Here is a 27,396-nt window from a genome sequence, read left to right as displayed (position 1 = left end):
ATAATAGAGTCCAAACTTAAGGAGGTATAAATGGGAGAGAGTCCAGGGATGGATGGAGGAATGTTGTTGCAGGAGTCACATACCGTATTTGCCAGCGTATAAGACGACTCGGCATATAAGACGACCCCCTAACATGCTGCTAAAACGGTGGTTTTGTAGTCTACTCACCGTATTAGATGACCCCCTTGTGTGGAAGTAATGAAGAAGCCCGCCGGGTGCTCTGTACAGCTGTATGTAGTTTGTAAAATGCGCGCCACGCTCAGCGCCGCGCTCAGCCAATCACTATGCTCGATCGATATCAGCTGCCGGGTGCTCTGTACGACAACCTCTGCCAATCCGAGCAGGCTACATAAATGTAGCCTGCTCAGATTGGCAGAGGTCGTTACTCCAATCCGAGCAGGCTTAGCATGCTCTGTCATCACACAGTGCATCGGGATTGGCTAAGCGGCGCATATACAGAATACATGCAGCCGTACAGAGCACCCGGCAGCTGATATCGATCGAGCAGCTGCTATACCCGGCGTATAAGACGACCCCCGGATTTTGGCTGTGAAATTCCGGTGTAAAAAGTCGTCTTATACGCCGGAAAATACGGTATACAAACTCAGGGCTGCCATCATAAAGAAACAGAAACCATGTTCCAGTACTGTGAACAAAAAGAAAGGGAAGAGGTGCCTCTAAGTGTAGATGTTTTAAAACAATTTTAATGAACAGATAAGTACAGGCAACTCACATTTGGTAGGGTTCAAATAGGCATTGTACAAAATCCATAGAAGAAGTCATCAGGTCAGTCACTTTGCTCTTTTTCCTGCTGGGGCGCTGTGCTGTGTGAAGACATCTTTCACCGCTGTAAGGTGTTTAAGCCGGGGGCGGTGGGGGGAGCTTCAGAGCAAGGCTCGAGGTTTGAAAATTGCAGCAGTCCGAGGGCAGTGACGTCACTGGCGTGCGACGCGTTTCTGAGCGTCGCGCGTCGTTACATCGTTGTTACATCGGTGAAAGATGTCTTCACACAGCACAGCGCCCCAGCAGGAAAAAGAGCAAAGTGAATGACCTGATGACTTCTTCTATGGATTTTGTACAATGCCTATTTGAACCCTACCAAATGTGAGTTGCCTGTACTTATCTGTTCGTTAAAATTGTTTTAAAACATCTACACTTAGAGGCGCCTCTTCCCTTGCTTTTTGACAAGATCAAATGCTGCATACACAAGCTCCTATAGATCTAGTGTAAATAGTGATAGATTATACTCACCAAAGAATTTGTGAAAGGGAAAAACATTCCAAGGCAAAAAAGTCCAAGAAGTGGACCTCCAATCATGGCAAATATAGATAAAGCTGCCTAAATGTGAAAATAAAAATAATAATTTAGACTCATGACTCTGGTTAATAGCAATGTTGTCACATGGATGGTATTGGGTGACTTTAAGCAGATGTTCTCATACTGAATTAGTCAAAAAAATATATATATATATTGTTTGGTTTTCTTGTAATTGTAATCTCATCTTCATTATTCTGCTTAATTAGGGACATTATATTACTATATGTTTACGGTGTATGTAACCCTGAAATCTAATTTTTACTGTATACAGTTTATACAGTCAGGTGTTTTCTGAAATATTTTTGGGGCGATGTGTTTATACCACTGCAATGCTCTAAATTTGTTTTGCTTGAAAAGCGTAATCTGCTACCTTACATTTAACTGGATAAAAAAAATAGATCACCTATGACCAGCATTGTTTTAAACCTAAGGGTAAAACAAATATAAATGCCTACAGTATTTTCTGGCGTATAAGACGACCCCCTAATTTTCCAGGAAAAATGTTGGTTTTGGGATATACTCACCATATAAGACTACCCCCTTCCTACTAGTCTTTCTGGAAGCTGAGGGGTAGCCGGAACCGCTGACAGAAACAGGCTTTTTCAAATCTCACTGTGCCATTACATTACATTACATGCCTCACTGTGCCATTACATTACATTACATGCCCCCACTGTGCCATCACTTGCCCTCACTGTGCCTGAACTTGCCCCTCACTGTGCCATCACTTGCCCTCACTGTGCCATCACTTGCCCTCACTGTGCCATCACTTGCCCCTCACTGTGCCTGAACTTGCCCCTCACTGTGCCTGAACTTGCCCTCACTGTGCCTGAACTTGCCCCTCACTGTGCCTGAACTTGCCCCTCACTGTGCCTGAACTTGCCCCCCCCCACTGTGCCTGAACTTGCCCCCCACTGTGCGAACAGTGCAATCACTCAAATTTTTTTTAATCGACTACCAGGCCGTGACAGTCTCCGTGCTGCGAGCGTCAATGATTTGAAAGCCGTGCCTTCTCCTCAGACTGTCCTGTGAAAGGCGGAACACAAATTTTCCCAGCAGCGCCTCTGTTCTGTGTTCCGCCTATCATGAACATCTTCTCATCTTGTCCGAGGATGAGAAGGCATCTGTGATAGGAGGAACACAGAACAGAGGCGCTGCTGGGAAGATTTGTGTTCTGCCTATCACAGGACACTCTAAGGAGAAGGAGCGTCTTTTAAATCATTGACGCTCGCAGCACGGAGACTGTGACCGGCATATAAGACGACCCCTGACTTTGGATGCATTTTTTTTGGATCCAGAAAGTCGTCTTATATGCCGGAAAATACGGTAAGTACAATTTTGCAACTTTGACATGTGTTAGTAAAACTATACATATCACCACAACGACTTAGTGTATCCAGGACAAATTGGGCTTTCATTTGGTGGTAAATGGTAATGATATCTCTGGATTTATTTATTTTTATTATCAAAGGAAAACTGGAAAAATTGTAAAAAAAATTACATTTTTTTAAATTTAACTGTATATTTCTTGCTATTATCATAATATACCAACAAAAAACAACCCAAAATAAATTATCCTGCTCCTGACGATTGCAGCAATGTTTGTACCCATGGTACAGCCCGGAAAGAATGGTGAGCATTTTGCATTTTTTTTATCCTGCTTAAAAAAAACTGGCACTAATTGACACTGATAACAATTTTTTTTTCTTTCATTCTTCCCAAAATACGCTGAGAAAGGAAACTCAGGGACGGGCTCACAGTGACTGATCATTGTGATAACCAATCAGAGGCTATCACAGTGGTCAGGTGACTCAAAACCAACAGCCCGATCATTAGTATGAGAGCCCAGTCTCTGTGCTGGGAGCACGCTGTGCAGCACGCTCACAGCACAAAGGGAGGTACGCATATATGTGGTCCCACAGAAAAAAAAACTATTTCCGTGAGGCCGCATATATGTGTGCAGTCGGCATGGAGGGGTTAGTCTGTATATGAGTATATGGCATTCTCACCACCTCTACTTTATCTTGTGTTGCTAGGGAGGTGGCAGGTAAAGTAAGTTTTATAGTAAATAGCATTGGTATTGATATGTAAAGAATGGTCATGCATACATTTGCGTTGCACAAATCATGTAAACAAGTCATATTTATAGAATTAACAATAAAAAATATATATATATATTTTACCTGAATCACACTTCCCATAAATGAAGCAACCACTGACATTGCTATGCACAGTAATCCATAAAAGGCACCTACACAAAACGTAAGAGGATACATGATCAATACTAGGTTGTAAGGTTTTTTTTTTTCTTTCTGCACACCACTCTTTTTATACAATACAAAGTTCCATTACTAATTACATTTTTTTCTCCCCATTTGCAGTAAAAGGAATGGAGCTTGTCTATGAAAGTCGGAAACTTCTCTAGGTGATTTCCACTAAGTGTATACAACTATACAATTATCTGATTCCTCAGCATTGAGTCAGTAAAAATGAGTATCAGAGAGAGGCATTTACATTTGAGAAAACAGCACAATACTTCTCAGAAAAAAAGGACATTTCAATTATTTCTCTTGGGCACTCCCAACAGTGGTACTCCTCTCCCCTCCTTTTTCCTGGAATATCAATTATATTCTGTATTCTCCATTATTCAAAATCAATGAAGAACAACAATACTGGCTGCATTAGGTAAGACCTTCAGATCTCTCTGTTAGAGCCTTCAAGAGACAAAAGTAGCTGAAGAGTGATTTGATACACCATCACCTGCTCAAAACAATAAATCAAGTTTGGACAAAGTAATTCACCCTTTAATAACATTAAAGGCTAGCTATAACTACTATATACTTACTTATTTTTAGGGCTGCGGAAATTAACGATTAATTGCTTGATTAATCGTTAATTTCTTTGATCGATTAAAATAATTTTGATAGATGACAATCCGTTGAGTGAGCTCCGCGGTCTCGCCCATAGGAAAGGCTGCGGCTTTGGCCTAGCTCCGGAGCAGCGGCCATCTTGGTCCACCTGGTGGCAGCCGAGTAGCGGCGCGCTGACGTCATCATCACCCGCCCACCTGCTTGTATACTCTGCGGACGGGTCTGCCTGCCTGATGTATATTCCGGTAAGAGAGGACAACCGTCCTGTGTGTGGTTACAGTAACAGTATGGGGGCAGATGTGTATATTCTTGCAGTATGGGGGCAGATGTGTATATTCTTGCAGTATGGGGGCAGATGTGTATATTACAGTATGGGGGCAGATGTGTATATTCTTGCAGTATGGGGGCAGATGTGTATATTCTTGCAGTATGGGGGCAGATGTGCATATTACAGTATGGGGGCAGATGTGTATATTCTTGCAGTATGGAAAGGGAAAAGGTGTATATTCTTGCAGTATGGGGGCAGATGTGTATATTACAGTATGGGGGCAGATGTGTATGGTCTGGTCACATGATCCCACAGTTCCGGCTCCTCTGTGTCAGTGAGTGACTGCTGACCTGAAGAGGAGTTAGCACCTACAATAGCTGGGGTATGGGAGCCTATGAGCCAGTAGTGTAGCGTGGGGGGGGGCAGGGGGGAGTACCACCCCGGGTGCAAAATTTAGAGGGGTGCTGTCCTGAGTATGAGCCTTCTAGCATGGGGCAAAAAGCCCCTTGTTATGACGGAGAGTCCATGTTGTCCATGAAACAGCGGCCATCCTTGGGGTGCAGGCGGGTGGTCAGGGGATTTTTCTCATGGCGGTGATCAGGGGCCAAGGGCAGGGGACCTCAGAGAAGACCTTTACCTTCTCCTCCTTGACATCGCCCCCTGACCTCGCCCCCCTCCAAAGAGGTGAGAAACAGTGGGCGCAGCATCTACCATGCCTCCAGGGCATGGACTGCTTCAACTTCCTCTCCGCACTAAATTGACGCCCGGAGAACAGGCTGACTGGGGCCCCAGAAGACAGGCGGGCGACGCACAATGCCATAAAGCCGCTGAAAGGATCAAAGCACCCCCGGATCAAGGAGACAGACTGGCATGGATGGTACCATACATATAGAGACTGGGACAGAGGAGGGACTACAGACAGGGATAGGGCTAGGGGTCTCTCTCATCTCCCCCTCACTCCCCTCTTCCTCTCTCAGCCCCCTGTCTCTTAAAGCCCTCTCTTTCTCAGTTCCCTTCTCTCCCTCTCTCAGTCCCTTTATATGTGCCACCCCAATGTCTCTCTCAGCACCCCTTCCTCTCAGCTCCCCTTCTCTCTTAGCCCTCTCTCGTCCCTCCCTCCCTCACCCCTCTCTCAGCCCCCTCCCTCTCTCAGCCCTCTCTCTCATCCCCTCCCTCTCACACCCCTCCCTCGCTCTCAGTTTCCCTTCTCACCCTATCTCAGCTCCCTCCCTCTCTCAGCCACCCTTCCTCGCTCAGCCCTCTCTCTGTCCCCCCCTCTCTCTCACCTCTCTCTCTCAGCCCCCGCTCCTTTCTCAGCCCTCTCTCTCACCTCTCCCTCTCTCACCCCTCTCTTTCTCAGTCTCCCTTCTCTCCCTCTCTCAGCCACCCCAATTTCTCCCTCAGCCACCCTCCCTCTCAGCTTCACTACTTTTTCAGCCCCACTCTCTCATCCCCCACTGTCTCTCTCAACCTCCATCTCTATTAGCCCTCTTCTCCTCTCCTTTCTCCCAGCCCCCTATCTCAGCCCCCTCTCTCTCTCAGCCCCCCTTCTCCTTACCTCAGCTCCACTGTCTCTCTGACCCAAATGTCTCTCTCAGCCCCTGTCTTTCTCTCAGCCCCCTTCTCTTTGTCTCCCACTGTCTGTTTCAACCCCCCTCTCTCTCAGCCTCTCTCTCAATTAATTCAAATCGCCAGTGTGGTAAAAACACACAATTTTGCAAATATATAGAAAAAATAAACAAACTAATTTTATATAACAATCAATAAAAAATGAATGACCAGTGACAGTTAGTTAACCCCTTTGTGCTGCATTAGTGGCATCAGTGTCAGAGTTAATTAACCCCTTTATGAAGGGGTAAAAAAACACTGCCAGTGGTCACTAATGCAGCACAAATGGGTTAATTAACTACACCAGTAATGGAGAACCTTGGCACCCCACATATTTTGGATCTACATTTCCCATGATGCTTATGCACTCTGCAGTGTAGTTGAGCATCATGGGAAATTTAGTTCCAAAACATCTGGGTTGCCAAGGTTTGCCATCACTGACTACACCAATGGGGAGGGTTTAAAGTAGAATTTCCAGTTCAAACCTAACTAACCTTAAAAATTCTCCCATCCCCCCTCCTAATGCCTATGATGGCAAACCTGTGTAGAAAAGATGTAAACACCTATTTTCAGGCTGTCATGTTATCCCCTGTGTGAGCCAGTGGTGTATCCAGGGGAGAGGAGGCAGCAACAACAACAGATGGGACGTAGGAACCTATGGGTGATGTCACCACTCCAGTCTTTACCAGCCATTGTCAAGCATGCTCTCCTCTCGACTGCAGCCACCGCTGACTAACACAGGGAATCATGTGACCAGACTGAAGCTAGCTGAAAATAGGTACATTTGTGGGTTAGGGGGCGCAAATTACTTGCCTTTCCCAAGGCACTGACAACCCATGCTACGCCACTGCTATGGGCTACCAGAATTCAGAGCCATTGTCAAGCACTCCCTTACATAAATCTGCAGGATCTTGTGACCAGACCAGAGTGGATTAAAATAGGTAAGTAAACAGATCTTTTTAAAACAGTTTAGACCGAATAGGTAGGAGGAGGGGGGAGGGAGCATTTTAAGAATACCTATAGTTAGGCTTTTCTTGTACTACAAGTACCAGCATCGTGCAATGGCCTGAAACAATGAACCTAAGTGAAAAAACAGTGTTATAGACAAATGTAAATACCAGTGGCGGCCCGTCCATAGAGGGCGCCCGGGCGCCGCCCCCCCCTCCCCCAGTCAGTAAAAGAAAAAAAAATTATATAAAAAAAAAAATGTTTTTTTTTTTTTAAACATGTCCCTTTAAGAAAAAAAACGAAAAAAAATATGGTCCTTATGTGCACTGTGCCCGGCGCCGGGCACAGTAAAGTGCAGTAGCGCCACGTCTGTGCAATCACAAGATTGCAGGCGAGGCGCTACATTGGAAGGCAAAAAATGCCTTTGTGGCCTTCTCCATCGCGCCACAATTTCCGGCGCGATGGACTTTATTATTATGGCCGAGCGGGTGCACGCGATATTGATCCAAGTCCGACGTCACTCGAGGTACAGGAAGTGACGTCGGCACACTCTGCAGCTCAGCGCCCGTGTGGTCCCGACTCCCGGGACATTAAGGTATGCAGCAGCATCCCCCTCCACCTCTTATCTTTACTCCCCCCTCGGGACTAATTACATTACTGAGTCCCGAAAAAGTAGCTGCCAGTGCCACGATCCCCCTGCCCCCCCCCCTTCCTCGTTATTGGCCGTTTGTCTTTCAGTACATTCCTCTCTGCTCATTAATCCTATGTGCTGCCGAAATAGCGTCCGTCACCCCCCCCCCCCTGCTTATTAACTAAATGTCTTTTACAGTAAAAGACATTTAGTTAATAAGCGGGGGGGGGGGGGGTAAGGGGGGTGACGGACGCTATTTCGGCAGCAGATAGGATTAGTGAGCAGAGAGGAATGTACTGAACGACAAACGGGCAATAACGAGGAGGAGAAGCAGAGGGGAATGTACATGTTACATGTACATGCTCCTCTGCTCATTAATCGTATGTGCTGCCGAAATAGCATCCGTCACCCCCCCCCCGACTGTCTTTTACTGTAAAAGACATTTAGTTAATAAGGGGGGGGGTAGGTGGGGGAGGGGGTGACAGACGCTATTTCGGCAGCATATACGATTAATGAGCAGAGGAGCATGTACATGTAACATGTACATTCCCCTCTGCTCTTCTGCTCATTATTCTAATGTGCCGCCGAAATAGCGTCTGTCACCCCTCCCCCACCTACCCCCCCCCCCCATTATTAACTAAATGTCTTTTATTTTAAATGTACATGTCTTCCAAAATTATAGCCGTCACTACCATCCCCCCTCCCCCCCCCTTATTAACCAAATGTCATTTATTTTAAATGTACATTTCTGCCAAAATTATAGCCATCACTACCATCCCCCCAAACCCCCCCCCCCCGTGCTTATTAACCAAATGTCATTTATTTTACATGTACATTTCTGCCAAAATAGCGGCCACCTCCACCCACCCCCCCAACCCCCCACGCTTATTTACCGGATTTTATTTACATTTCTGCCAAAATAGCAGCCTTCAGTCCCCCCCCCCCCCCATGCCCACTTATTTACAAAATGTATTTTACATGTACATTTCTGCAAAAATACCAACCTTCACCCCCTACACAAAGTCTTTCATTAGGGCCACAATTCACAGAATTACGGGTTCTCTAATGCAGTATGTCTACAGTCTCTGATAATCTTGTGCAGTATCTCCGCAGTATCTGGTAATCTAAGGCAGTATGTCCGCAGTCTCTGGTAATCTAATGCAGTATGTCCGCAGTCTCTGGTAATCTAATGCAGTATGTCCGCAGTCTCTGGTAATCTAATGCAGTATGTCCGCAGTCTCTGGTAATCTTGTGCAGTATCTCTGCAGTCTCTGGTAATCTAGTGCAGTATGTTCGCAGTCTCTGGTAATCTAATGCAGTATGTTCGCAGTCTCTGGTAATCTAAAGCAGTATATCCGCAGTCTCAGGTAATCTTGTGCAGTATATCCGCAGTCTCTGGTAATCTTGTGCAGTATATCCGCAGTATCTGGTAAACTTGTGCAGTATGTCCGCAGTCTCTGGTAATCTTGTGCAGTATATCCACAGTCCCTGGTAATCTCCTGCAGTATGTCTGCAGTTTCTGGTAATCTAATGCAGTATGTCGCAGTCTCTGGTAATCTCCTGCAGTATGTCGCAGTCTCTGGTAATCTCCTGCAGTATGTCCGCAGTCTCTGGTAATCTCCTGCAGTATGTCCGCAGTCTCTGGTAATCTAATGCAGTATGTCCGCAGTCTCTGGTAATCTAATGCTGTATGTCCGCAGTCTCTGGTAATCTCCTGCCTATTTAGAGTCCTTCATTACTAACAGTGTAATTTTTTAGCTTGTTTGCGCCGATCTGTAAGGCTGCGCTATATACCATGATTTGTGATGCTGGGGCTATATACTCTGTCCTGTGATGCTGAGCTGTATACTCCTGACACTATGAGTGGAAGCAAGTGGAATACAGGGGACGGAGTGGGTGGATTCTATAAGGGGTGTGGCTTATTAAGAGTGGGAGGGACCAACGTGGAGGGGCGGAGTCTTGCGCCCCCCCATCCAAAAACTTCACCAGCCGCCACTGTAAATAACACTTATGCACACCTTGATATACACTCACCAAGCAATGTACAGTATTAGAAACACCCTGTACACCTTATTCGTGCAAGTGATCCAATTAGCCATTAATTTAGTACCACAATGGACAAAATCACACAGATACATGTCAGAACTAATGTTCATATCAAATGCCAAAATGTGGAAAAATATGATTTCACTGCCTTATTTGTGGTATGATTGTGGGTGTCAGATGGTTGTTTTCAGTATTATTTCAACTATTGCTCTCTTGGGAGTTTTACATGAACATTCTAAGTTTAAAGGGTTTCTAAAGGTTTGTTTTTTACTTTCTAAATAGGTTCCTTTAAGCTAGTGCATTGTTGGTTCACTTACCTGTTCCTTCGATTTCCCTTCTAAATGTTTTTTTTCTTTGTCTGAGTTTCTCACTTCCTGTTCCTCCTCAGTAAGCTTGCCCCCCATCATCCGAGTCATTCTGTCTGGGGGTTAGTCAGCTTGCTTGCCCCCTCCCTTGGGACTACGTGACTGTAGGGAGACGCTGTGTTCACATAAAACTCATCCCTAGTCCCAACACTGAACCTTGAGGTAACCCACTAACAACCCTAGACCATTCAGTGTATAAATCATTATACACTACTCTCTGAATATGGTCTTTTAGCCCATTTTCGATCCATTAACAAACTGATTTTTCCAAACCTGTAGACATTACCTTATACATTAGCTGTGTGTGGAGCAATGTGTCAAACGTTTCGGAAAAATCTAAGTATACTATGTCCACAGCTACTCCTTTGTCTAAGATTTTACTTACTTCCTCATAAAAGAAATCAGATATGTTTGACAACTTCGGTCTTTTATAAATCTATACTGTCTTTTACTTCAAATATTTTTTTTATGATTATTTAATCCTCCAAATCCGGGGGGAAATAAGATATAATTTGGGGACCATTTTGATTTTCAGTCTCTTGAGAGCTAACCTTGAACCTAACAATATCTAAAAGGGAATTTGTACTGAAAAAATTGAGCCATCGCTGTCTTCTTCTAAAAACACTCTTTGCCCATTAAGCTGATCTATTAGCTTCATTGGTTTCGATAGTGACTAACCTGGAATAAATATACAGATCAGGACTTCTGACTTTACTCTAACCTAACTTTCTGCATGTTGGTTCCAGGCCACTTATTGGAAACTAGGCCAGAGAGTGCCAGACATACTGTCTGTTTCCTAAACTGCTCTACCAGCTGACAAGGAAACACAGGTACACAGTAAGCATACTGACAATATGCACATTTAAAGATACGGTAAATGACAACTATCAATTGAGGTCATGTTCAGGGCCGATCCTAGGCAGGGTACACAGGGTGCATTGCACCCAGGCGCCTGCAGAGGTGGGAGTGCTGAACATCTAAAATACCCTCTAACAGAAGCCCTCCCTGTGTCCATCACAGAGGCCCTTCTCTAGGTCCCAATAAAGTACTTTGCTTCTCTTCCTGTATTTTGTTTGTTAAGAGATCATGTAAGGATCCCAGGTTAATGAAGACTTCATGGGGGAGCATCTCTGTGGTTGAGTCATTGCCATAGAAACATTTGTAAAGGGGAGTTAGTAAAATGACGACGCCCATGTGGGGGCACCAGAAATATTTCTGTACCCAGGCACCTGTGACCCTAGGATCGGCCCTGGTCATGTTCCCAACAAGGATGCAACTTTGCTGCAAGAAAAAGGAGTTGGTTTAAAGACTTACTCATTCCTTTCGAAAGCCATGACAGCTTTTTCTCAGATAGGTTTGTGTATGGTTTTATAAGGTCCTCCACTGTAACAGTAGCCAGTGCATTGATGCTGGATGAGGCTGTGCTAATAAAATAAGTAAAGTATAAATCAGTTCTTTCAGCTGTTAAAATATGTATCCTCTTTAGTGATGTTTCTTGGTTTTATCTAAGTGGCTTCCTGAGCTCGAATAAAGCTGGGTATACACTAAAAGATTTATACATGACAAATGTTGTTTAGGGTATTTAAAAAAATGTTTGCCTTTAACATTAGATTTTTGAATGAATGGACATTCTGGGAAAAAAAATGTTCACTGTTAGAAATGTGTTCTTTTAAGAAAAATTTGCCATCCTGCTTCTTCATATTGCGGTCAAAGTGATTTGAGCACACTAATGATTAGAAAATCCAAAGTGTCCAGCTTCATTCTCAAGGCAGCTACTTGGATGAGTGCTAAAACATCTTAAACATTACAGAACAATATTACAGAACAAGTCCTGTTGAACATGCCTAAAGGGGTTGTAAAGATATATATATATATATATATATATATATATATATATATATATATATATATATATATATATATATTTTTTTTTTTAAAATAACAAACATACCATCCTTTCCTCCACTGTGCAGTTTGTTTTGCACAGAGTTACCCCGATCCTGGTCTTCTGGGGTCCCTCAGTGGCTGCCTCGGCTCCTCCTCACAAGAGCTAACCCCCTTTTTGGAAAGCACTCTCCCAAGGGGATTAGCTTGCAGGCATGCTCCTGTGATACAGCCACCAAGTCATTGATTTGATTGACAGCAGCGGGAGCCAATGGCTGCGCTGCTATCAATCTCCAATGATGAGCCGCCTCAAGTTGGGGGAAGCCATTGCGGGAACAAGCCCACTGAGTTTTGTGGCTTAGCTAAGTAAAACGGGGGGGGCTGGGGGGCCCGAGAGTGCAAGGTGTTTTTCCACCTTAATGCAGAGGATGCATTAAGGTGAAAAAACACAAAGCTTTACAACCCCTTTAACTTCTACTGGATATACCATTACTTAGATCAATTCAAATTTTCACAGACATACTATAATGTATGTTTCCCTTATATGAGCCAGAATTTGCCAAGTAGTCCTATTCAGCCATCTATATTTATAAACATGTTTGTACCATGCTATATGTACTTTCCATGTGTTGTAGTGTGTCTAAAGTGCGTTATGTATTACAGCATACCCAAAATGCACATATGGCACAGAGTTATGCTTAAAACATATGTTACAAAGGCATGCTTCAAAAAAACATAAATCTGTAGGGCCCTTAATATGTGTAACCTTATTTCAAGTTGCAAGTAAGTATTTATGCAAATGATTTTCCAACAATCTGTGATGTCCTAAAAAAAATAACAACTTCACTCTTTTATATGAGATGTATTGTAAAGGACTCAAAGCAGATTACGGATTTTAATAATAGGATTAAGAAAAGACTTGAAAAGATTGACAAAGACACTCAAAAGAAAAAGATTAAGAAGTTTTATCGTGATTTAAATGATTTTAAGAACAATTCTGTTTATTATTGGCAAGATACAACAAACGGAGGAAATTTGCATAATAATGACACACGCATCAAAGTAGATCCTACCCTGAGCCAAAGTGTAATGCCTGCACCTAATATCGTAAGACCTGTGCAAATAGCACAGAGGAGTTATAATCCCAATAGAATAACCACTACCCACCCTAAGCCCAAATACCTCACCCCAAGGAGAGATAATCAGGGGAGAGGGAGGGAAATGAGGGGACGAGGGAATGTGAATGGGAATCAGCAATATGCGTCATATGATAATACCTATCATATACCTATGTCCAATAGGTTTGAACCTTTAGGGAACTATGGAGACAGAAATGGTCTCCAATCCCCACATCCTTTTCTTTGCAGAGGAAGAGGGAACAGGAGGAGAGGACGAGGCTATCCTCCACAAAGGGGGAGAATTCCATCACAGTATCCCCAACAAGTTCCACCCTACCACCAACCTGGACCCGATTACAGGGAACAACAGTGGAGGGACCAACAAAATTGGAACCAGGGACAACAACAAATTCACAGGATGGAAGAAAACGTGGCTGTAGGGCAGGATCAAGAGTCCAGCAAAAAAAAGGCGGCTGGAAACAGATTAAGTGGAATCTTTAATCTGAGTGGAGTCGAGTTAACCCCAAATAAATTGCAGCTTAATGTTTCCTGGGTGTGTGGGGAGCATGGGCAGGTACTGGAGGGGTTAAGGCGCTGTCTCTGGATTCCTCCTATAAAATCTCCAATGCCGTGCCGTGAGGTCAAGCCCTCAGAGGAAGTCGTAAGGACAAAACGGCAGGGTTGACCTTGTGGCATTAGGAAGTGACGGAGTGACGCTGTGCGTTCCAGGTGCGTTCCAGCAACAAGGAAGTAGCGCTGTGGTGGTTTGCGGTGGACGCGGCCAGCATTTACATGCTCACAAACCTTACTGGATGCTATGGACGGCGCGTCTGTGTAAATAATACCTGCTTTACTGTAATCTAAGCTTGGTACTGTGTCGATTGTATGGATGTCATGAAGGATTTATAAATAAAACAAGAGAAACGGGATTACACTATTGTGAGTCTTTTTTCCCTTTATAAACCTGGGACATCTGAGGAGATCGAAAGAGCCTGTTTGGGAGATCGATTCTAGTACGGATATGGGAGAGAATTGAATTTACTGTTAAGTAGATTCAGGTAGAGTTAGGCCGGCGTATCAGTAGATACGCCGACCTAACTCAGAATCTACGTCGACTTATGTTTAAGTGTATTCTCAAACAGAGATACGCTTAAACATATCTAAGATACGACGGCTTGCGCCGTCCTATCTTAGGTTGCAATATTGAGGCTGGCCGCTAGGTGGCGCTTCCATTGCGGTCGGCGTAGAATATGCAAATCAGTAGATACGCCGATTCACGAACGTACGCCCGGCCGCCGCAGTACATTTATGCCGTTTACGTAAGAGATAGGCCTCCTAAAGTTATTCCATCAAATACATGTAATAGAATAGTAATGTTAAGTATGGCCGAAATTCGAAATTTTTACGTCGTTTGCGTAAGTCGTCCGTGAATAGGAATTTACGTTGTTTACGTACACGTCGTTTACGTACCTATGTATGTTTAGTGCCTACTAAACTCAACCTTTTGGTGAGTATATATCCGAAAGGGTGTGTGACACACGGTGGAAGCTGTTTGTAGTGAAGAGCACCTCGTAGGTCAACATTAAGCACTTGTAGGTTCACCTACATATATTCCCTCTGTCCGATACTTCTTATGAACTATTATAAGAAAAGATTGGTCATGCTGAGTGGAGTGATAATTAGCGCTGCTTTAGTGAATTACAGGACTTGAACAGACTTGTTGTTTTTACTATCTTTGCTTTACATATTTATTTTTTAAAGCGGCTGCTGAATTTTATATATGTTTTATATATACATATTTAATTTTATGATATTTTTTAGTGGCAACATTATATTATTATATTATTTTATTTATCTGTACAACTAAGTTATTTAGATACTGTGAATTCCTGAGCACCGGGAGAGTGAAAGGAGGCCAGGGACTTCACTACTTTGTGTATATATGAGATGTATTACTTGATAAAATTTCAAACCACTATGGTAAAATTTGCTTATGAAATCCAGGCATGATATATCTTTACATGGTTCAATTGGTCCAACTTGGGTCGCTCAGCACGGGACCCAGAGGCAAGAGAAGACCACTGACGTAGCGGTGCAGTAGCAGTGCCTTCTTCGGTGGTTTCCAGCTTCCAAGGGCATCACCCAGGTATGGTATATACATATGTAGCACTACCCTCATGAGGGCCGCTGGTAGAATCTGTACCCTACTGGTTGTCCTGACTCTGCAAGTCCTCCGACACCTTAAACACCCTGGGTTCGGTAATTTTTACCAATTGTCACCAATAAGAAGAAACTTACACAATACCAGTGAAGCAGTTCAAGTTTGTTTACTGTGGTAAAAGTGACACATAAAAGGGCATAACATAACACTGTAAGTCATAAAGATATTTTATCTGAACTACATAGCACTAGTATGAAATGCAGTTTTGCAATTTATAGATTTATGTTAGTAAAGTGAAATGCAAAGAACACAGTGTGACCAAATTCAATCAAACCTTATTTGCGTCACAGAAACCTATGTGAACAGGCAGCAGAAAGGTAGGGGACTGGCACTTTGTGTTCTATGTCAGACCACTCCTTTCTGTCTCCTCAGCCCACAGGCCATTAATATGAAAACAACTGACAAAACATTCAGCAAACTGTTGTGTTTAAATTGGCTTGCTCCTTTAAACAGAGTTCCAGATAAATGAGAGCAGACCCCTTAAGACCCGGACCAAAATGCAGGTAAAGGACCCGGCCAGTTTTTGCGATTCGGCACTGCGTCGCTTTAACTGACAATTGCGCGGTCGTGCGATGTGGCTCCCAAACAAAATTGGCGTTCTTTTTTTCCCACAAATAAAGCTTTCTTTTGGTGGTATTTGATCACCTCTGTGGTTTTTATTTTTTTGCGCTATAAAAACGCGGCCGCGGTCACGGAGCTTCGGACTTCGATGCACAGCTGGGCACTTAAAGAGGACGTACATGTACGTGCTTGTGCCCAGCCGTGCCATTCTGCCAACGTATATGTGCAGGAGGCGGTCCTTAAGTGGTTAAACAACACTAGTCACTTGGGAAGATGAGGAGAGAATAAAAGGGGTTAAAGAGGATGGGTTTTACTTCCTCTTTGTTCCTCTGCAAAGTAAAAGCAGAATGGGCTAGTATGTATCGCATATTAGCGCATTATGTGGCACTTACCTGCAAATGAAGCCTGCAATTTCCCATCTTTGCTCCTCTTCCTTCCGTGGCTGCGGACTCCAGATCTGTGACTGGCTGGAGCCACGGGCCAGAACATGCACGCGGGAGTCATCAGTCATGGCATATGAAGAAACGGCACAGAAGTCCATTTCTTCACAGCGCATACGTCGATGACATCATCAGCGCACTACAAGGTAAATATCTCCTAAACGGCGCACGTTTAGGAGATATTTCCACTACCTATAGGTAAGCCTTATTTTAGGCTTACCTATAGGTAAATGTACCAATCAGAGGTTTACAACCACTTTAACCACTTCAATACCAAGCACTTTCACCCCCTGTCAGGGAAATGGCTGTAGAAGAAGTACTGGCAATCTTGTCAGTAGAGGAAATGGGCGCCATAGGCACATCATGCAGGGCTGGACTGGGACAAGAATTTGGCCCTGGACTTCATCCAGACTGCATACCTCCCAACTGTCCCTGATTTCGAGGGACTGTCCCTGATTTGGAGCAATGTCCCTTTGTCCCTCATTTTGGTCTGATCTCTATAGATGTATATAAAATGCACTTTTTATCTATCAAAAAGTGTTTCCCAGCACTAAACTTTCATCTGATTTCTAAATTGCTGCATTTGTAAATTCCAAAAGCCAATATAAAGAAATAGTAGTGGTAAAAAAAGCACTTGTGGGTTTAACCAATCTTATTTTTTTGTACAATTCTCCTTTAAGGGGGCGTGGCAAGGGGTGTGTCCTATGCCTGCATAATTTTGCTGATAGGTGTCCCTCATTCCTATCTCAGAAAGTTGGGAGGTATGAGACTGGCCCACTTTGACAGGTCTCTCCCATGGTGGCCGGACAACTCCCGCACCCCCCCCCCCCGGCCACCCAAGCCCCCTCTTTCCCCCTTCACTAGCCATTCTACTTTATTAGAGTAGAACGGTTGGTACTGGTCCTCTTATAGGCAGTACCAGTGGGGAAGCTAGACATTATTTCACCCGGGGCAAAGAATCAGTTTGGTGCCCCCCCTTATGGGACAAGATTAGGCAGAAGTGAGAAACTCCCAGGCCATAGCTGTTGAGTCAGCTGTCTGTCCCCTCCCCCATGCTCCTCTGTTGTCCCCCCTGCTCCTATGCTTCCCCCAGTTCATCGGGCTGCGGGGAGGGAGAGGAGGTGAGCGCTGCAGGAAGGGAGAGACAAAGGAGCGGAGGGGGCAGCGGTCTGCTGTCACTGAAGCCGGCCCACTGAGCCATCGGCCCACCGGGAAACTCCCTGTAGTCCCAATGGCCAGTCCATCCCTGACATCATGTGACAGGTGGATCCTCCTGCTGGCCTATTGTCAGGGAAATGACCATAGAAGAAGTACTGGCAATCTTGCCAGTAGAAGAAATGTGAGCCATAGGCACATCATGTGACAGGTGGATCCTCTTGCTGGCCTATAAAAGGCTGCCACTGTCAAATTGCTGGATTGTCATCTTCGTCATCGTCAGACTTCCTGAGTTCCTGAGTCTCTGTACTACTGCTGTTCGGATTTCCTGTTGTGACCCGGCTTGTTCCTGACCTGTCTGATCCGCTATCCTGGTTTGACCCCCTGGCTTGCTTTACTGACTTGTTACCTTCTCCAGCACCTGATCCTGGCTTGTTTCACAGACTTTGCTTCAGTTATCTGTTCCTGCCTGTTTTCCAACACCAGACCTTTGGCTTGTCTTCGTTCCTGCATCCTGCATCTCCTGCCTGGATCCACAGTGTTTGATCCCCAGCCGGCTTCCACTGTTGCTCCTTGTGCACACCTTGCCAAGTGTTACCGAGGACTCCTAGAGACTGCAGCCCAGCGGTGTTTGGTGTATTCTCCAGTATTCTTCAGGCACTCACCAGCTCTTCTCTTCTGGATCCATCTGGCAACCTGTGCTTCTCTGGGCACTACACTCTCTGTACCCAACCTCAGAGGTGTACTGCACTCAGCCGCAAGGGGAGCCCTCTCGGCATTTCCGCCTCTAACCAGGTACATGACACCCCCTTTCTGCCCATGCCATTTTTCAGCTTTCAGCACTGTCTCACTTTGAATGACAATTGCGAGGTCAAGCAACACTGTACCCAAATTAAAAAACATTCCCCACAAATAGATCTTTCTTTTGGTGGTATTTGATCACCTCTACGGTTTTTATTTTTTGCGCTATAAACAAAATAAGAACGAGAATTTCGAAAGAGAAGCAATATTTTTTACTTTTTGCTATAATAATAAATATCCCCCAAAAATATATAAAAAAAAATGTTTTCCTCAGTTTTGGCCAATATGTATTCTTCTACATATTTTTGGTAAAAAAAAAAAATGCAATAAGCGTATATTGATTTGTTTGCACAAAAGTTATAGCATCTACAAAATAGGGGATAGATTTATAGCATTTTTTAAAATTTTTATTATTATTATTTTTTTTTACTAATAATGGCGACGATCAGTGATTTTTATCATGATTGCGACATTATGGTGGTTAATAGTATCTCTGTGGAATCCGGCGAATCTTCAGCTAGCACTTAAAGTATGATGAATGGAATAATCCTTGATGGTAGAGCAGAGCACATTTAGCTGGTATGTGATTAACCCTTTTTCAATTGCAGACTTCCTGTATGACCTAAGAACACGTGGTCACCATATATGTTGTTTTAATAGTATTGTATCCAGTAGGATTACAGATGACAGGGATGTAAGCAAAGAATAGATGTCTGCATACAGTGTCTATTGTAGTGAAAATCTGGGCAGAGACAATGATGTCTATATGCAGTGTCTTATAGGATTAAATGGGCAGCTGCCCGCTCACCAACAGTGTAACAGAAGTTGCTAGTAGCGATGCAGATGATGATGGTTCCTATAGGATCTCTTTCTAGGTCCTGGCTCAGGAAATGGCGTCTGACCTTCGTCACACCCTGGCCTACCCAGATCTGAAGTGCAGGTAGAGCTGAAGGATCAGAAACAGTCTCAAACCGCTATAGATAGGAAGTGATGCTGTCCGCAGATGTCCCTCTGGATGCAGCTGTATAACCCTCTCCTATGCAGACTCGGCCGCAGCTCACACTGGCACAGGACTCCTGCTGGCAGATCCAGGCAGACGATCCAAGAGAGCGATCTAGGACTTTTATATCCTCTTCCAGCAGCATGTTCTTCTCTCCTCTTTTCTGCTCAGGAATCTGGTGTTTGTAATTTAGGCCGGTCCTGCTGGAATTGAAACCCCAGCATTCTGTACTACACATCCCACGATGCTTTGCCCTACTCTAAGTTCTGTCTTTAAGAAATGACGTATGGGGGGTTATTTACTAAAGGCAAATCCACTTTGCACTAAATGTGCACATGGAAGTGCAGTCGCTGTAAATCTGAGGGGACATAATAAAAAAAACAGCATTTTAGCTTGCATATGATTGGATAATAAAATCAGCAGAGCTTCCCCTCATTTCAGATCTACCCCTCAGATTTACAGCAACTGCACTTCCAAGTTTTGCACTTGTAGTGCAAAGTGGATTTGCCTTTAGTAAATAACCCCCATGGAGTCCAAGCCAACACTAGAGGGAGACAGCTCCACATTAACAACACTGCATACTTTCCATGAATTTTAGGCACAATTGCCAGCTCCTGGCTACATTTAGTTACGTTGGTTCAAGCAGGACCAATGTAACTATTTAAACATACACCATGACTGGAACTCCTCTTTAACAGGTTGTCTGAAGAACCCTCCATACCCTGAGTTAAAGACGTGGCATGGATCACATAAATATAATTCACCTTACTTAAAATTTTCAGGAAAACAGACCCAGGTTCTGGTTGTAATTTTAGTAAATGTGTATTCATATTGTTTGGCCATCCTAACCCCTTCATGACCAGGGTCAAAACAAATCTTAATGCCCAAGTCAAGATTCAGAATGGCACAGCTGGGCAAAGTGATGCATATATATATAAATATATATATATATATATACGTCACTTTGAAATTCCCACCACTGTGTATAAACAGTCAGCGTGCTGGAGGCTGCTGGGAAACAACTTGTTCGTCACTTCCGGTTACGCGAAACCGAGGCTTGGAACACACACGGTTTGCAAGGAAGTACAGGGACAGACACACTGACCATATATACTCTATGTACATGGCTGGATAAGCTTAGTGCCGGAAGAAGACCACACAAAATGGCGTCTGCCTCATAAGTACCCCCTCCCAGCATGCCCAGCGAGGCCCAAACCTCCTGATTGGTCGCTGGGAGAGAACACCCCAACCTCAACTCCACTGCTGCCACCTACCGCACCGGGGCGGGAAAACACCCCAGCACGACAGAATGAGCCCACAGCACAGCCAAGCTGAAGCAGAGACCCTAAACACTTGGTTGCAGTTGGAATCAGAGCCACTTACACTCTGATTACCCCTAAATTTCTACAGCACCGGTTACCTTAGAAGTAGTTAAGTTGAGGCCCAGGATTCGTGGTGTAGAAGGAGAAGCGCTGTTGCCGGGCTGCTTTCTTCATTGGCCCTCTCATGACTCACCCCCCCCCTCACTTTCTAAAAACTCTCACAAGAGTGAGAGCGAGCTGTGGGTGATGTCATAAGCCTAGGCTTTTTACCAGATTTCTGTGCAAATCACATGCAGTGTTCCACACGCACTAGTGTAGCCTATAGGTTCTGCTGGCCACTGACCTGTGGGTCCTGCTGGCCACTGACCTGTGGGTCCTGCTGGCAGCTGGCCTGTGGGTCCTGCTGGCAGCTGGCCTGTGGGTCCTGCTGGGAGCTGACCATGGTCTGTGGGCCCTGCTGGCTGCTGGCCTGTGGGTCCTGCTGGGAGCTGACCATGGCGTGTGGGTCCTGCTGGCCACTGACCTGTGGGTCCTGCTGGTCACTGACATGTGGGTCCTGCTGGCCACTGACCTGTGGGTCCTTCTTGCCACTGACCTGTGGGTCCTGCTGGCAGCTGGCCTGTGGGTCCTGCTGGCTGCTGGCCTGTGGGTCCTGCTGGGAGCTGACCATGGCGTGTGGGTCCTGCTGGCCACTGACCTGTGGGTCCTGCTGGTCACTGACATGTGGGTCCTGCTGGCCACTGACCTGTGGGTCCTTCTTGCCACTGACCTGTGGGTCCTGCTGGCAGCTGGCCTGTGGGTGCTGCTGGGAGCTGACCATGGTTTGTGGGTCTTGCTGGCTGCTGGCCTGTGGGTCTTGCTGGGAGCTGACCATGGCGTGTGGGTCCTGCTGGCCGCCGGCCTGTAGATTCTGCTGGCAACTGACACATGAGTCCTGCTGGCCGCTGGCCTGTAGGTTCTTCTGGCCACTGACCTGTGGGTCCTTCTGGCTGCTGACCTGTAGGTTCTGCTGTCAACTGACCTGTGGGTCCTCCTGGGAGCTGACCATGGTCTGTTGGGCCAGTGGCGAGCTGGGGCAGTGGAAGGGCGCCCAGGGCCGGTCCTACCATGGGTCCCGCTGGGCTCATTAGGCTGCCTCGGAGGGGAGGGGGGCTGATGGGCACTTGTGAGGCTGCATTAATAGGCACTGGTGATGGTGAGCTGATTCTGTAGTTCAATGGGCCACTTAACTGGACTTGCCCCCCAGGCCTAAGGCTGCCAGGCCTCCCCTGGTAACAGGTGCAATGCACTTTGCTTTCACAAAACAATTAGCTAAGAACTTGGCAGCCCTTACATCATGTCTGCTGTATTCTCAAGTGAAACTGTAAACTTCACCCCAGGCAATAATTAATTACACCCATGATAAATACAATAACATTGAATACAAATAAAAGACTGTTCATAATTATCCAAACAGTCTAATTTAGTAACTAAAGCTGGCCATGGACCGGTAGAATTGTGTTCCAAAATGTTTGTTTTCGTTAAGTTTGTTTGATTTTCAAATAGTAGCGTCAAAGGAACAATTGTTTTTGACTGTAGTGGCAAGAAAATTTGAAGGAGCAGAATGGAATTAGTTTTCTTGGACTAAATTATAACTGTGATTGTGGTTTTTGTTCAGGAAAAATCATACATATTGTACTGGGCATGCTCAAGGCCCAAAAGTTACTTTTTTAATATGTCTCAGATCCCATTCAAGTAGATGGTCTGGGTTAAATTTCCATGTTAAATGACTCATGATGGCAAGATCAAATGCTCTGGTGAACGATTTTTCTGTTAAGATTAAACAATTGCACTAAAAAGGTGAAATCCATGAACTAGCACACCATTAGATACACAAATTGTAAAATCATATAAACCAAACTACAGTGCAGCACCCATAAAACAAAAACACAACAAAACTAATAGCAGTCCAGTATGTGTATCTATAATAAAAAGTCTGTGCAAACAAAACAAATCCACTGTGAATTCTAGATGAAATGATCTTCATATAAATCTCCAAATAATAATGTGGGAAACTCCCGTGGTGGAGATTTTGAAATATTATATTTATAACAAGGAGCTTTAAAGGACTCTCTAATTAAATTTTCATGCCCCATTGGATATATATACGGTATATGCACGTATGTATATGTTTTTACAGGACTTTCATGTTGACATATTGACCCATATTCAGATTTTAAAAATACTTTTTTTCCTGGTTCTCAAAAGCTGTTGAATGTTTTAGGCAGGTGATAATTAAGTTACTCTTTTGTTGTCGTATCAGACTTTGTGTCACCACTTGGGTGGGGGTCTTTTGACAGGCTAATGTGGGAACTGGTTGGGCTGGGGTTTAAAGGGGTTGCTTATTAAATCATAAACGTATACTAGACCGAGAGGCACCCGAAGTTTAAGACCTGATAACATTTAAGAGGCTTCAGGGGTAGCCAATCAGAATGTGAGCAACTCTGGACCAATGACAAGGTCCCATGTGGGGTTGGAACCTGGATCGGGGGAAGTAGGGGCATGGGGGGGGGGGGGATAAAGCAGTAGAGAAAGCCACCTTCTATTTCTCTAAGCATGATGATCTGAAGGAACATGGTGACGTAAGGCCTCGTACACACGACCGAGTTTCTCGGCAAAAACCAGCAAGAAACTTGCTGGGGTTTTTTTGCCGAGGAAACCGGTCGTGTGTACACTTTTCGACGAGGAAACTGTCGAGGATCTCGTCGAGCCAAAAAGAGAGCATGTCTTCTTTTTCCTCGACGGCAATGGAGAAATTTGGCTCGCCGAGATCCTCGACAGCCTAACAAGGAACTCGACGAGCAAAACGATGTGTTTCGCCCGTTGAGTTTCTCGGGTCGTGTGTACGAGGCTTAAGATCTCTGTGTAATGTGTTTCCCGTAATTCTCCTTACTTTTATCCCTAACTTTTTCTATCCTAATATTTTGCCTACGATTCTTATGGCGCATACAGACGGTCGTTTTTTGTGAGGAAAAAAAATTACGTTTTTGAAAACGTCATTTAAAATGATAGTGTGTGGGGAAAATGTCGTTTTATGTCTTCAGAAAAACGACCAAAAAAAAATTCGAACATGCTCGAATTTTTTGTGTCGTTTTTCAAAATGTCATTTTTTGTGTCAATGAAAATGATAGTGTGTGGGCAAAACGACGTTTTTAAAGCCGCACATGCCCAGAAGCAAGTTTTGAGACGGGAGGTAAAACTACCATTCATAATGGAGTAAGCACATTCATCACGCTGTAACAGACAAAAAAGCACGAATCATCTTTTACTAACAAGTAACCAGCTAAAAGCAGCCTCAAGGCGAATAGAACTTCCCCTTTAGAGTGCCGTCACTTTGTTCATCATTTTTCAAAATGATGGTGTGTATGCTACATCGTTTTTGAAAATGAAGTTTCAAAAATGTCGTTTTTTTTTCATCACTTCAAACGTCATTTTTTTTTCATCACAAAAAACGATCGTCTGTATGCGGCATAATACCTGTAAAATCACCAAAAGATATGTGGTAATTTCTAATTATTCGAATGTTTCTTTTCTGTAACTCTTCCTATCCTGCAATTCGTCCTGATATAATGATAACACTTGTATGTCCATTTCACAAAACAATATATATTGGCAGCCTCTCAGGGGAACGTACATGGATAAATGAGAATGATCCACATTATATAAAATCAATGGTATTAAATATTTATGAAAAACCAATACTACTCAAATAAAACAAATGACAGCTGTACAAATCAAACTCCCCAGGAAAATACGCAGGTCACTTTTGGATTCCGTAATAGGTGATGACATCAGAAGCTTGGCCAACAACATTATTGCCCTTCCCCAGCTGGCTGGGAGAGAGGGAAGAATGCTGGGTGAGGACATAAATAGCATGGTCCGGGGAGGAGTCTTTCTCTTGGGACTACGGTCTTCATCTGAGAGCAGGGACCTGGACACTCTGGGGAAGGTGAGCAGGCGCCACGGCCTAGGCAGTGTACAGAGCCTCCTGCAAGTGAGCAAGCAGATCCAAAATTGCCAGCTCCCTGTCGGCCAAGTGACTGTCGGGGGTCACTCTAATCATCGCCGGTACAGTTACAGCAGAATCCCAGCGTCGCCAGGTGCATGGCCACGCACCCTTCACTGGTTAGAGATTCTTAAAGAGCCTGTCCTGAGACATCCTATTGCCTTGGTATCATCAGGATTGGTGAGTGGGCAGAAGCCCACCCCGTGTACACCCCACAAAGACACTGCATGCAGACACCTTTATCCCATCTCTTTACATGAAAGTCTCAGAAAGGAAACTCTTGGCACATGCTATTTTCTGTTGCTGGTCGCCATTGCACAGCAGTCCTTATGGGCTCTTGTTGAGCTAGTTCAAGGCACTGAACATCTACATCACAGGGTCTCCTGCACGCTCCTCTTCTCCCCCCACTTAAAGCACCCTGTGCGCAACATCTGCACGCTTTAAGGGGAACTCCACTTAGGTATTGCATTTTTTGTAACTTCTTGTTTTATAATTGAGCCACAAAGTTTGTTGGTCCCGTGGCATCAGGATTTGAAGGGAGCAATCTGACATAAAAGGTCATTCTCTTCCCTTTAATACCTGGGGTCATAGTTTTTTTTTCAGAAACTACTGGTTACTATTGTTAGACTTATTGTGATCTTCTTTGCATTGCATACCCTTTGCATATTTACCAAGAGTAAAGCCTCGTACACACGATCGGATATCTAATGGAATCTAATCTGATGGATTTTTTCGTCGGATATCCGATGAAGCTGACTTTCATCAGTTTTGCCTACACACCATCAGTCAAAAATCTGACCGTGCCAAAACGCGTGACGTAAAACACTACGATGTGGTGAGAAAAATGAAGTTCAATGCTTCGGAGCATGCGTCGACTTGATTCTGAGCATGCGTGGATTTTTGACCGATTGACTTCCACACAGCCGATCGTTTTTTTTCTATCGGTTTTTTATCTATAGGAAAAATGTAAAACATGTTCTATTTTTTTTCACCGACGGAAAACAAACCGATGGGGCCCACACACGATCGGTTTGTCCGATGAAAACAGTCCACTTCTGGGTAAATTTAAACGCAAAGCGGAGATATGGGGACATTTGCCACTATCGGTGGCCGGCCGCAGCAATTTAATCAAAATGATATGGATGCCACAATTGCTCTATATACTCCACAACTCCCCAGTATGGATTGATAACAGATGGTTTAAAAAGATCCTCTTTAGGACCCTAATCTGGAAAAAGGGTAAAGCAAGGATCAGTCTCCGAACGTTGCAATTACCAACAAATAGAGGAGGATTAGCGGTCCCACACCCTTATAGTTATTTTTTGGCGGCACAGTTGCAGCACTTGGGGGGGTGTAGTATAGAGGGGGGTGGAAACGCAAGCGGGAAAATGATATTAAGAGGATCTCCTCATAGATCTGTAATAGAGACCTTGGAGGCTAACTCCTTCTCGGTGAAAAATCCTACAGTAAAGATGGTGGTAAGAATATGGCAAGCAGCAAAATTAGCTTTGGGCTATAAAGGATTAACAGAATATTCCCCACTATGGGACAATAATAATTTAAAAGAAATTCTTGCCATGGGGAAACTAAAAGAATGGGATAAAAGGGGGATAACCAGAGTGGTACAATTGTACACAGGTTGCACATTAAAACCTTTCTAAGAGCTAAGTAGTAAATATAGCATCCCAAACTCCATGTTTTTTACTTATTTACAGGTGAGACACGCACTACAAGCCCAATTTAAATTACAGCCGATAAGATGGCAAAAGCTCACGCATCTCCAAAGACTAATCAAGACGGGGGTTCTGAAAGGTCTTATCTCAGAATTATATGAACAGATCAGTGATCAGTTAATAGGAAAAGAGAAGTTGAGCAGGAACAAACAGAGATGGGAGGAGGATATTGGACCTTTAACGAATGACCAATGGGACAGGATATTGGAACTAGGGACAAGGGTCTCATTAGCCCCGTCACAACGGGTCTCCCATTTATTCCTCATACACAGGGTCTATTATACCCCAAAGAAACTATATGGATTTGGATGGAAGCTGGATGATAAATGTCCCAGATGTCAAAATACAGGAGACCTCATCCACATGATGTGGAAATGTCCAAAATTGCATAGATATTGGGTAAACATTTTGGATATTATAAATGCAACCTTCAGTGTTACATTGGAACTTGAAGCCAGGGTCTGCCTTTTAGGATGCATTGAGGAGAGAATGGGGCAGGGGGATACATTAGAAGCAGTTATAAGATGCCTGTTTCAGGCGAGGAAATTAATAGCACTAAAATGGCAAGCACAAAATCCACCCACAGTAGAGGAATGGGTCAATGTAATGAATAGCACAATTGGGAAGGAAAGGGGAACATGGATTAGAAGGGGTAACCTCAAAAAATGTAAGGCAATATGGGAGCACTGGTTACGTAAAATAGGCCGCTCACTTTAAATCAGGGAAAATGGGCAAAGAAAAATCTAAGGAAAAGAATGGAATTAAAAACGTGTATGCACTTTAAAAGCAAGATAGGAGGGAGGGAGGGAGGCAAGGGGAGGGGTGGGAATGGGATGTATGGTCATTTTTAATTTTTGCAATAATTTTTTTTGTATGCACATAAAATGCACTAAGTATATAAAAGGAATGGATCTGTAAATTTGTACTTGTATTTGTATGGAAACAATAAAAAAAAGTATTGAAGTAAAAAAGAAAACAGTCCATCGGTCTGTTTTCATTGGACAAACCGATCGTGTGTACAGGGCTTTAGAGTTTAACACTGAAAGATATCCACCTAAGTCAT

General features: G+C 44.2%; 1 protein-coding gene across 2 annotated transcripts in view; it reads right to left on the bottom strand.

Moving 5' to 3' along the window:
* Positions 1-27,396, bottom strand: part of LOC120932144 (sodium-coupled monocarboxylate transporter 1-like) — a 99,065-nt gene that overhangs the window by 23,402 nt on the left and 48,267 nt on the right. For both annotated transcript variants that reach the window (XM_040344319.1, XM_040344318.1), the window contains exons 9-11: positions 11,368-11,477; positions 3,501-3,568; positions 1,252-1,338 (exon numbers count right to left, since the gene is read on the bottom strand). In XM_040344319.1, the coding sequence (XP_040200253.1) occupies positions 1,252-1,338; positions 3,501-3,568; positions 11,368-11,477 (265 nt within the window). The remainder of the gene's footprint in view (positions 1-1,251; positions 1,339-3,500; positions 3,569-11,367; positions 11,478-27,396) is intronic.

This window comes from Rana temporaria, chromosome 3, assembly GCF_905171775.1.
Source record: "Rana temporaria chromosome 3, aRanTem1.1, whole genome shotgun sequence".
Classification (NCBI taxonomy): domain Eukaryota; kingdom Metazoa; phylum Chordata; class Amphibia; order Anura; family Ranidae; genus Rana; species Rana temporaria.
This window is presented reverse-complemented; position numbering and strand designations above follow the sequence as displayed.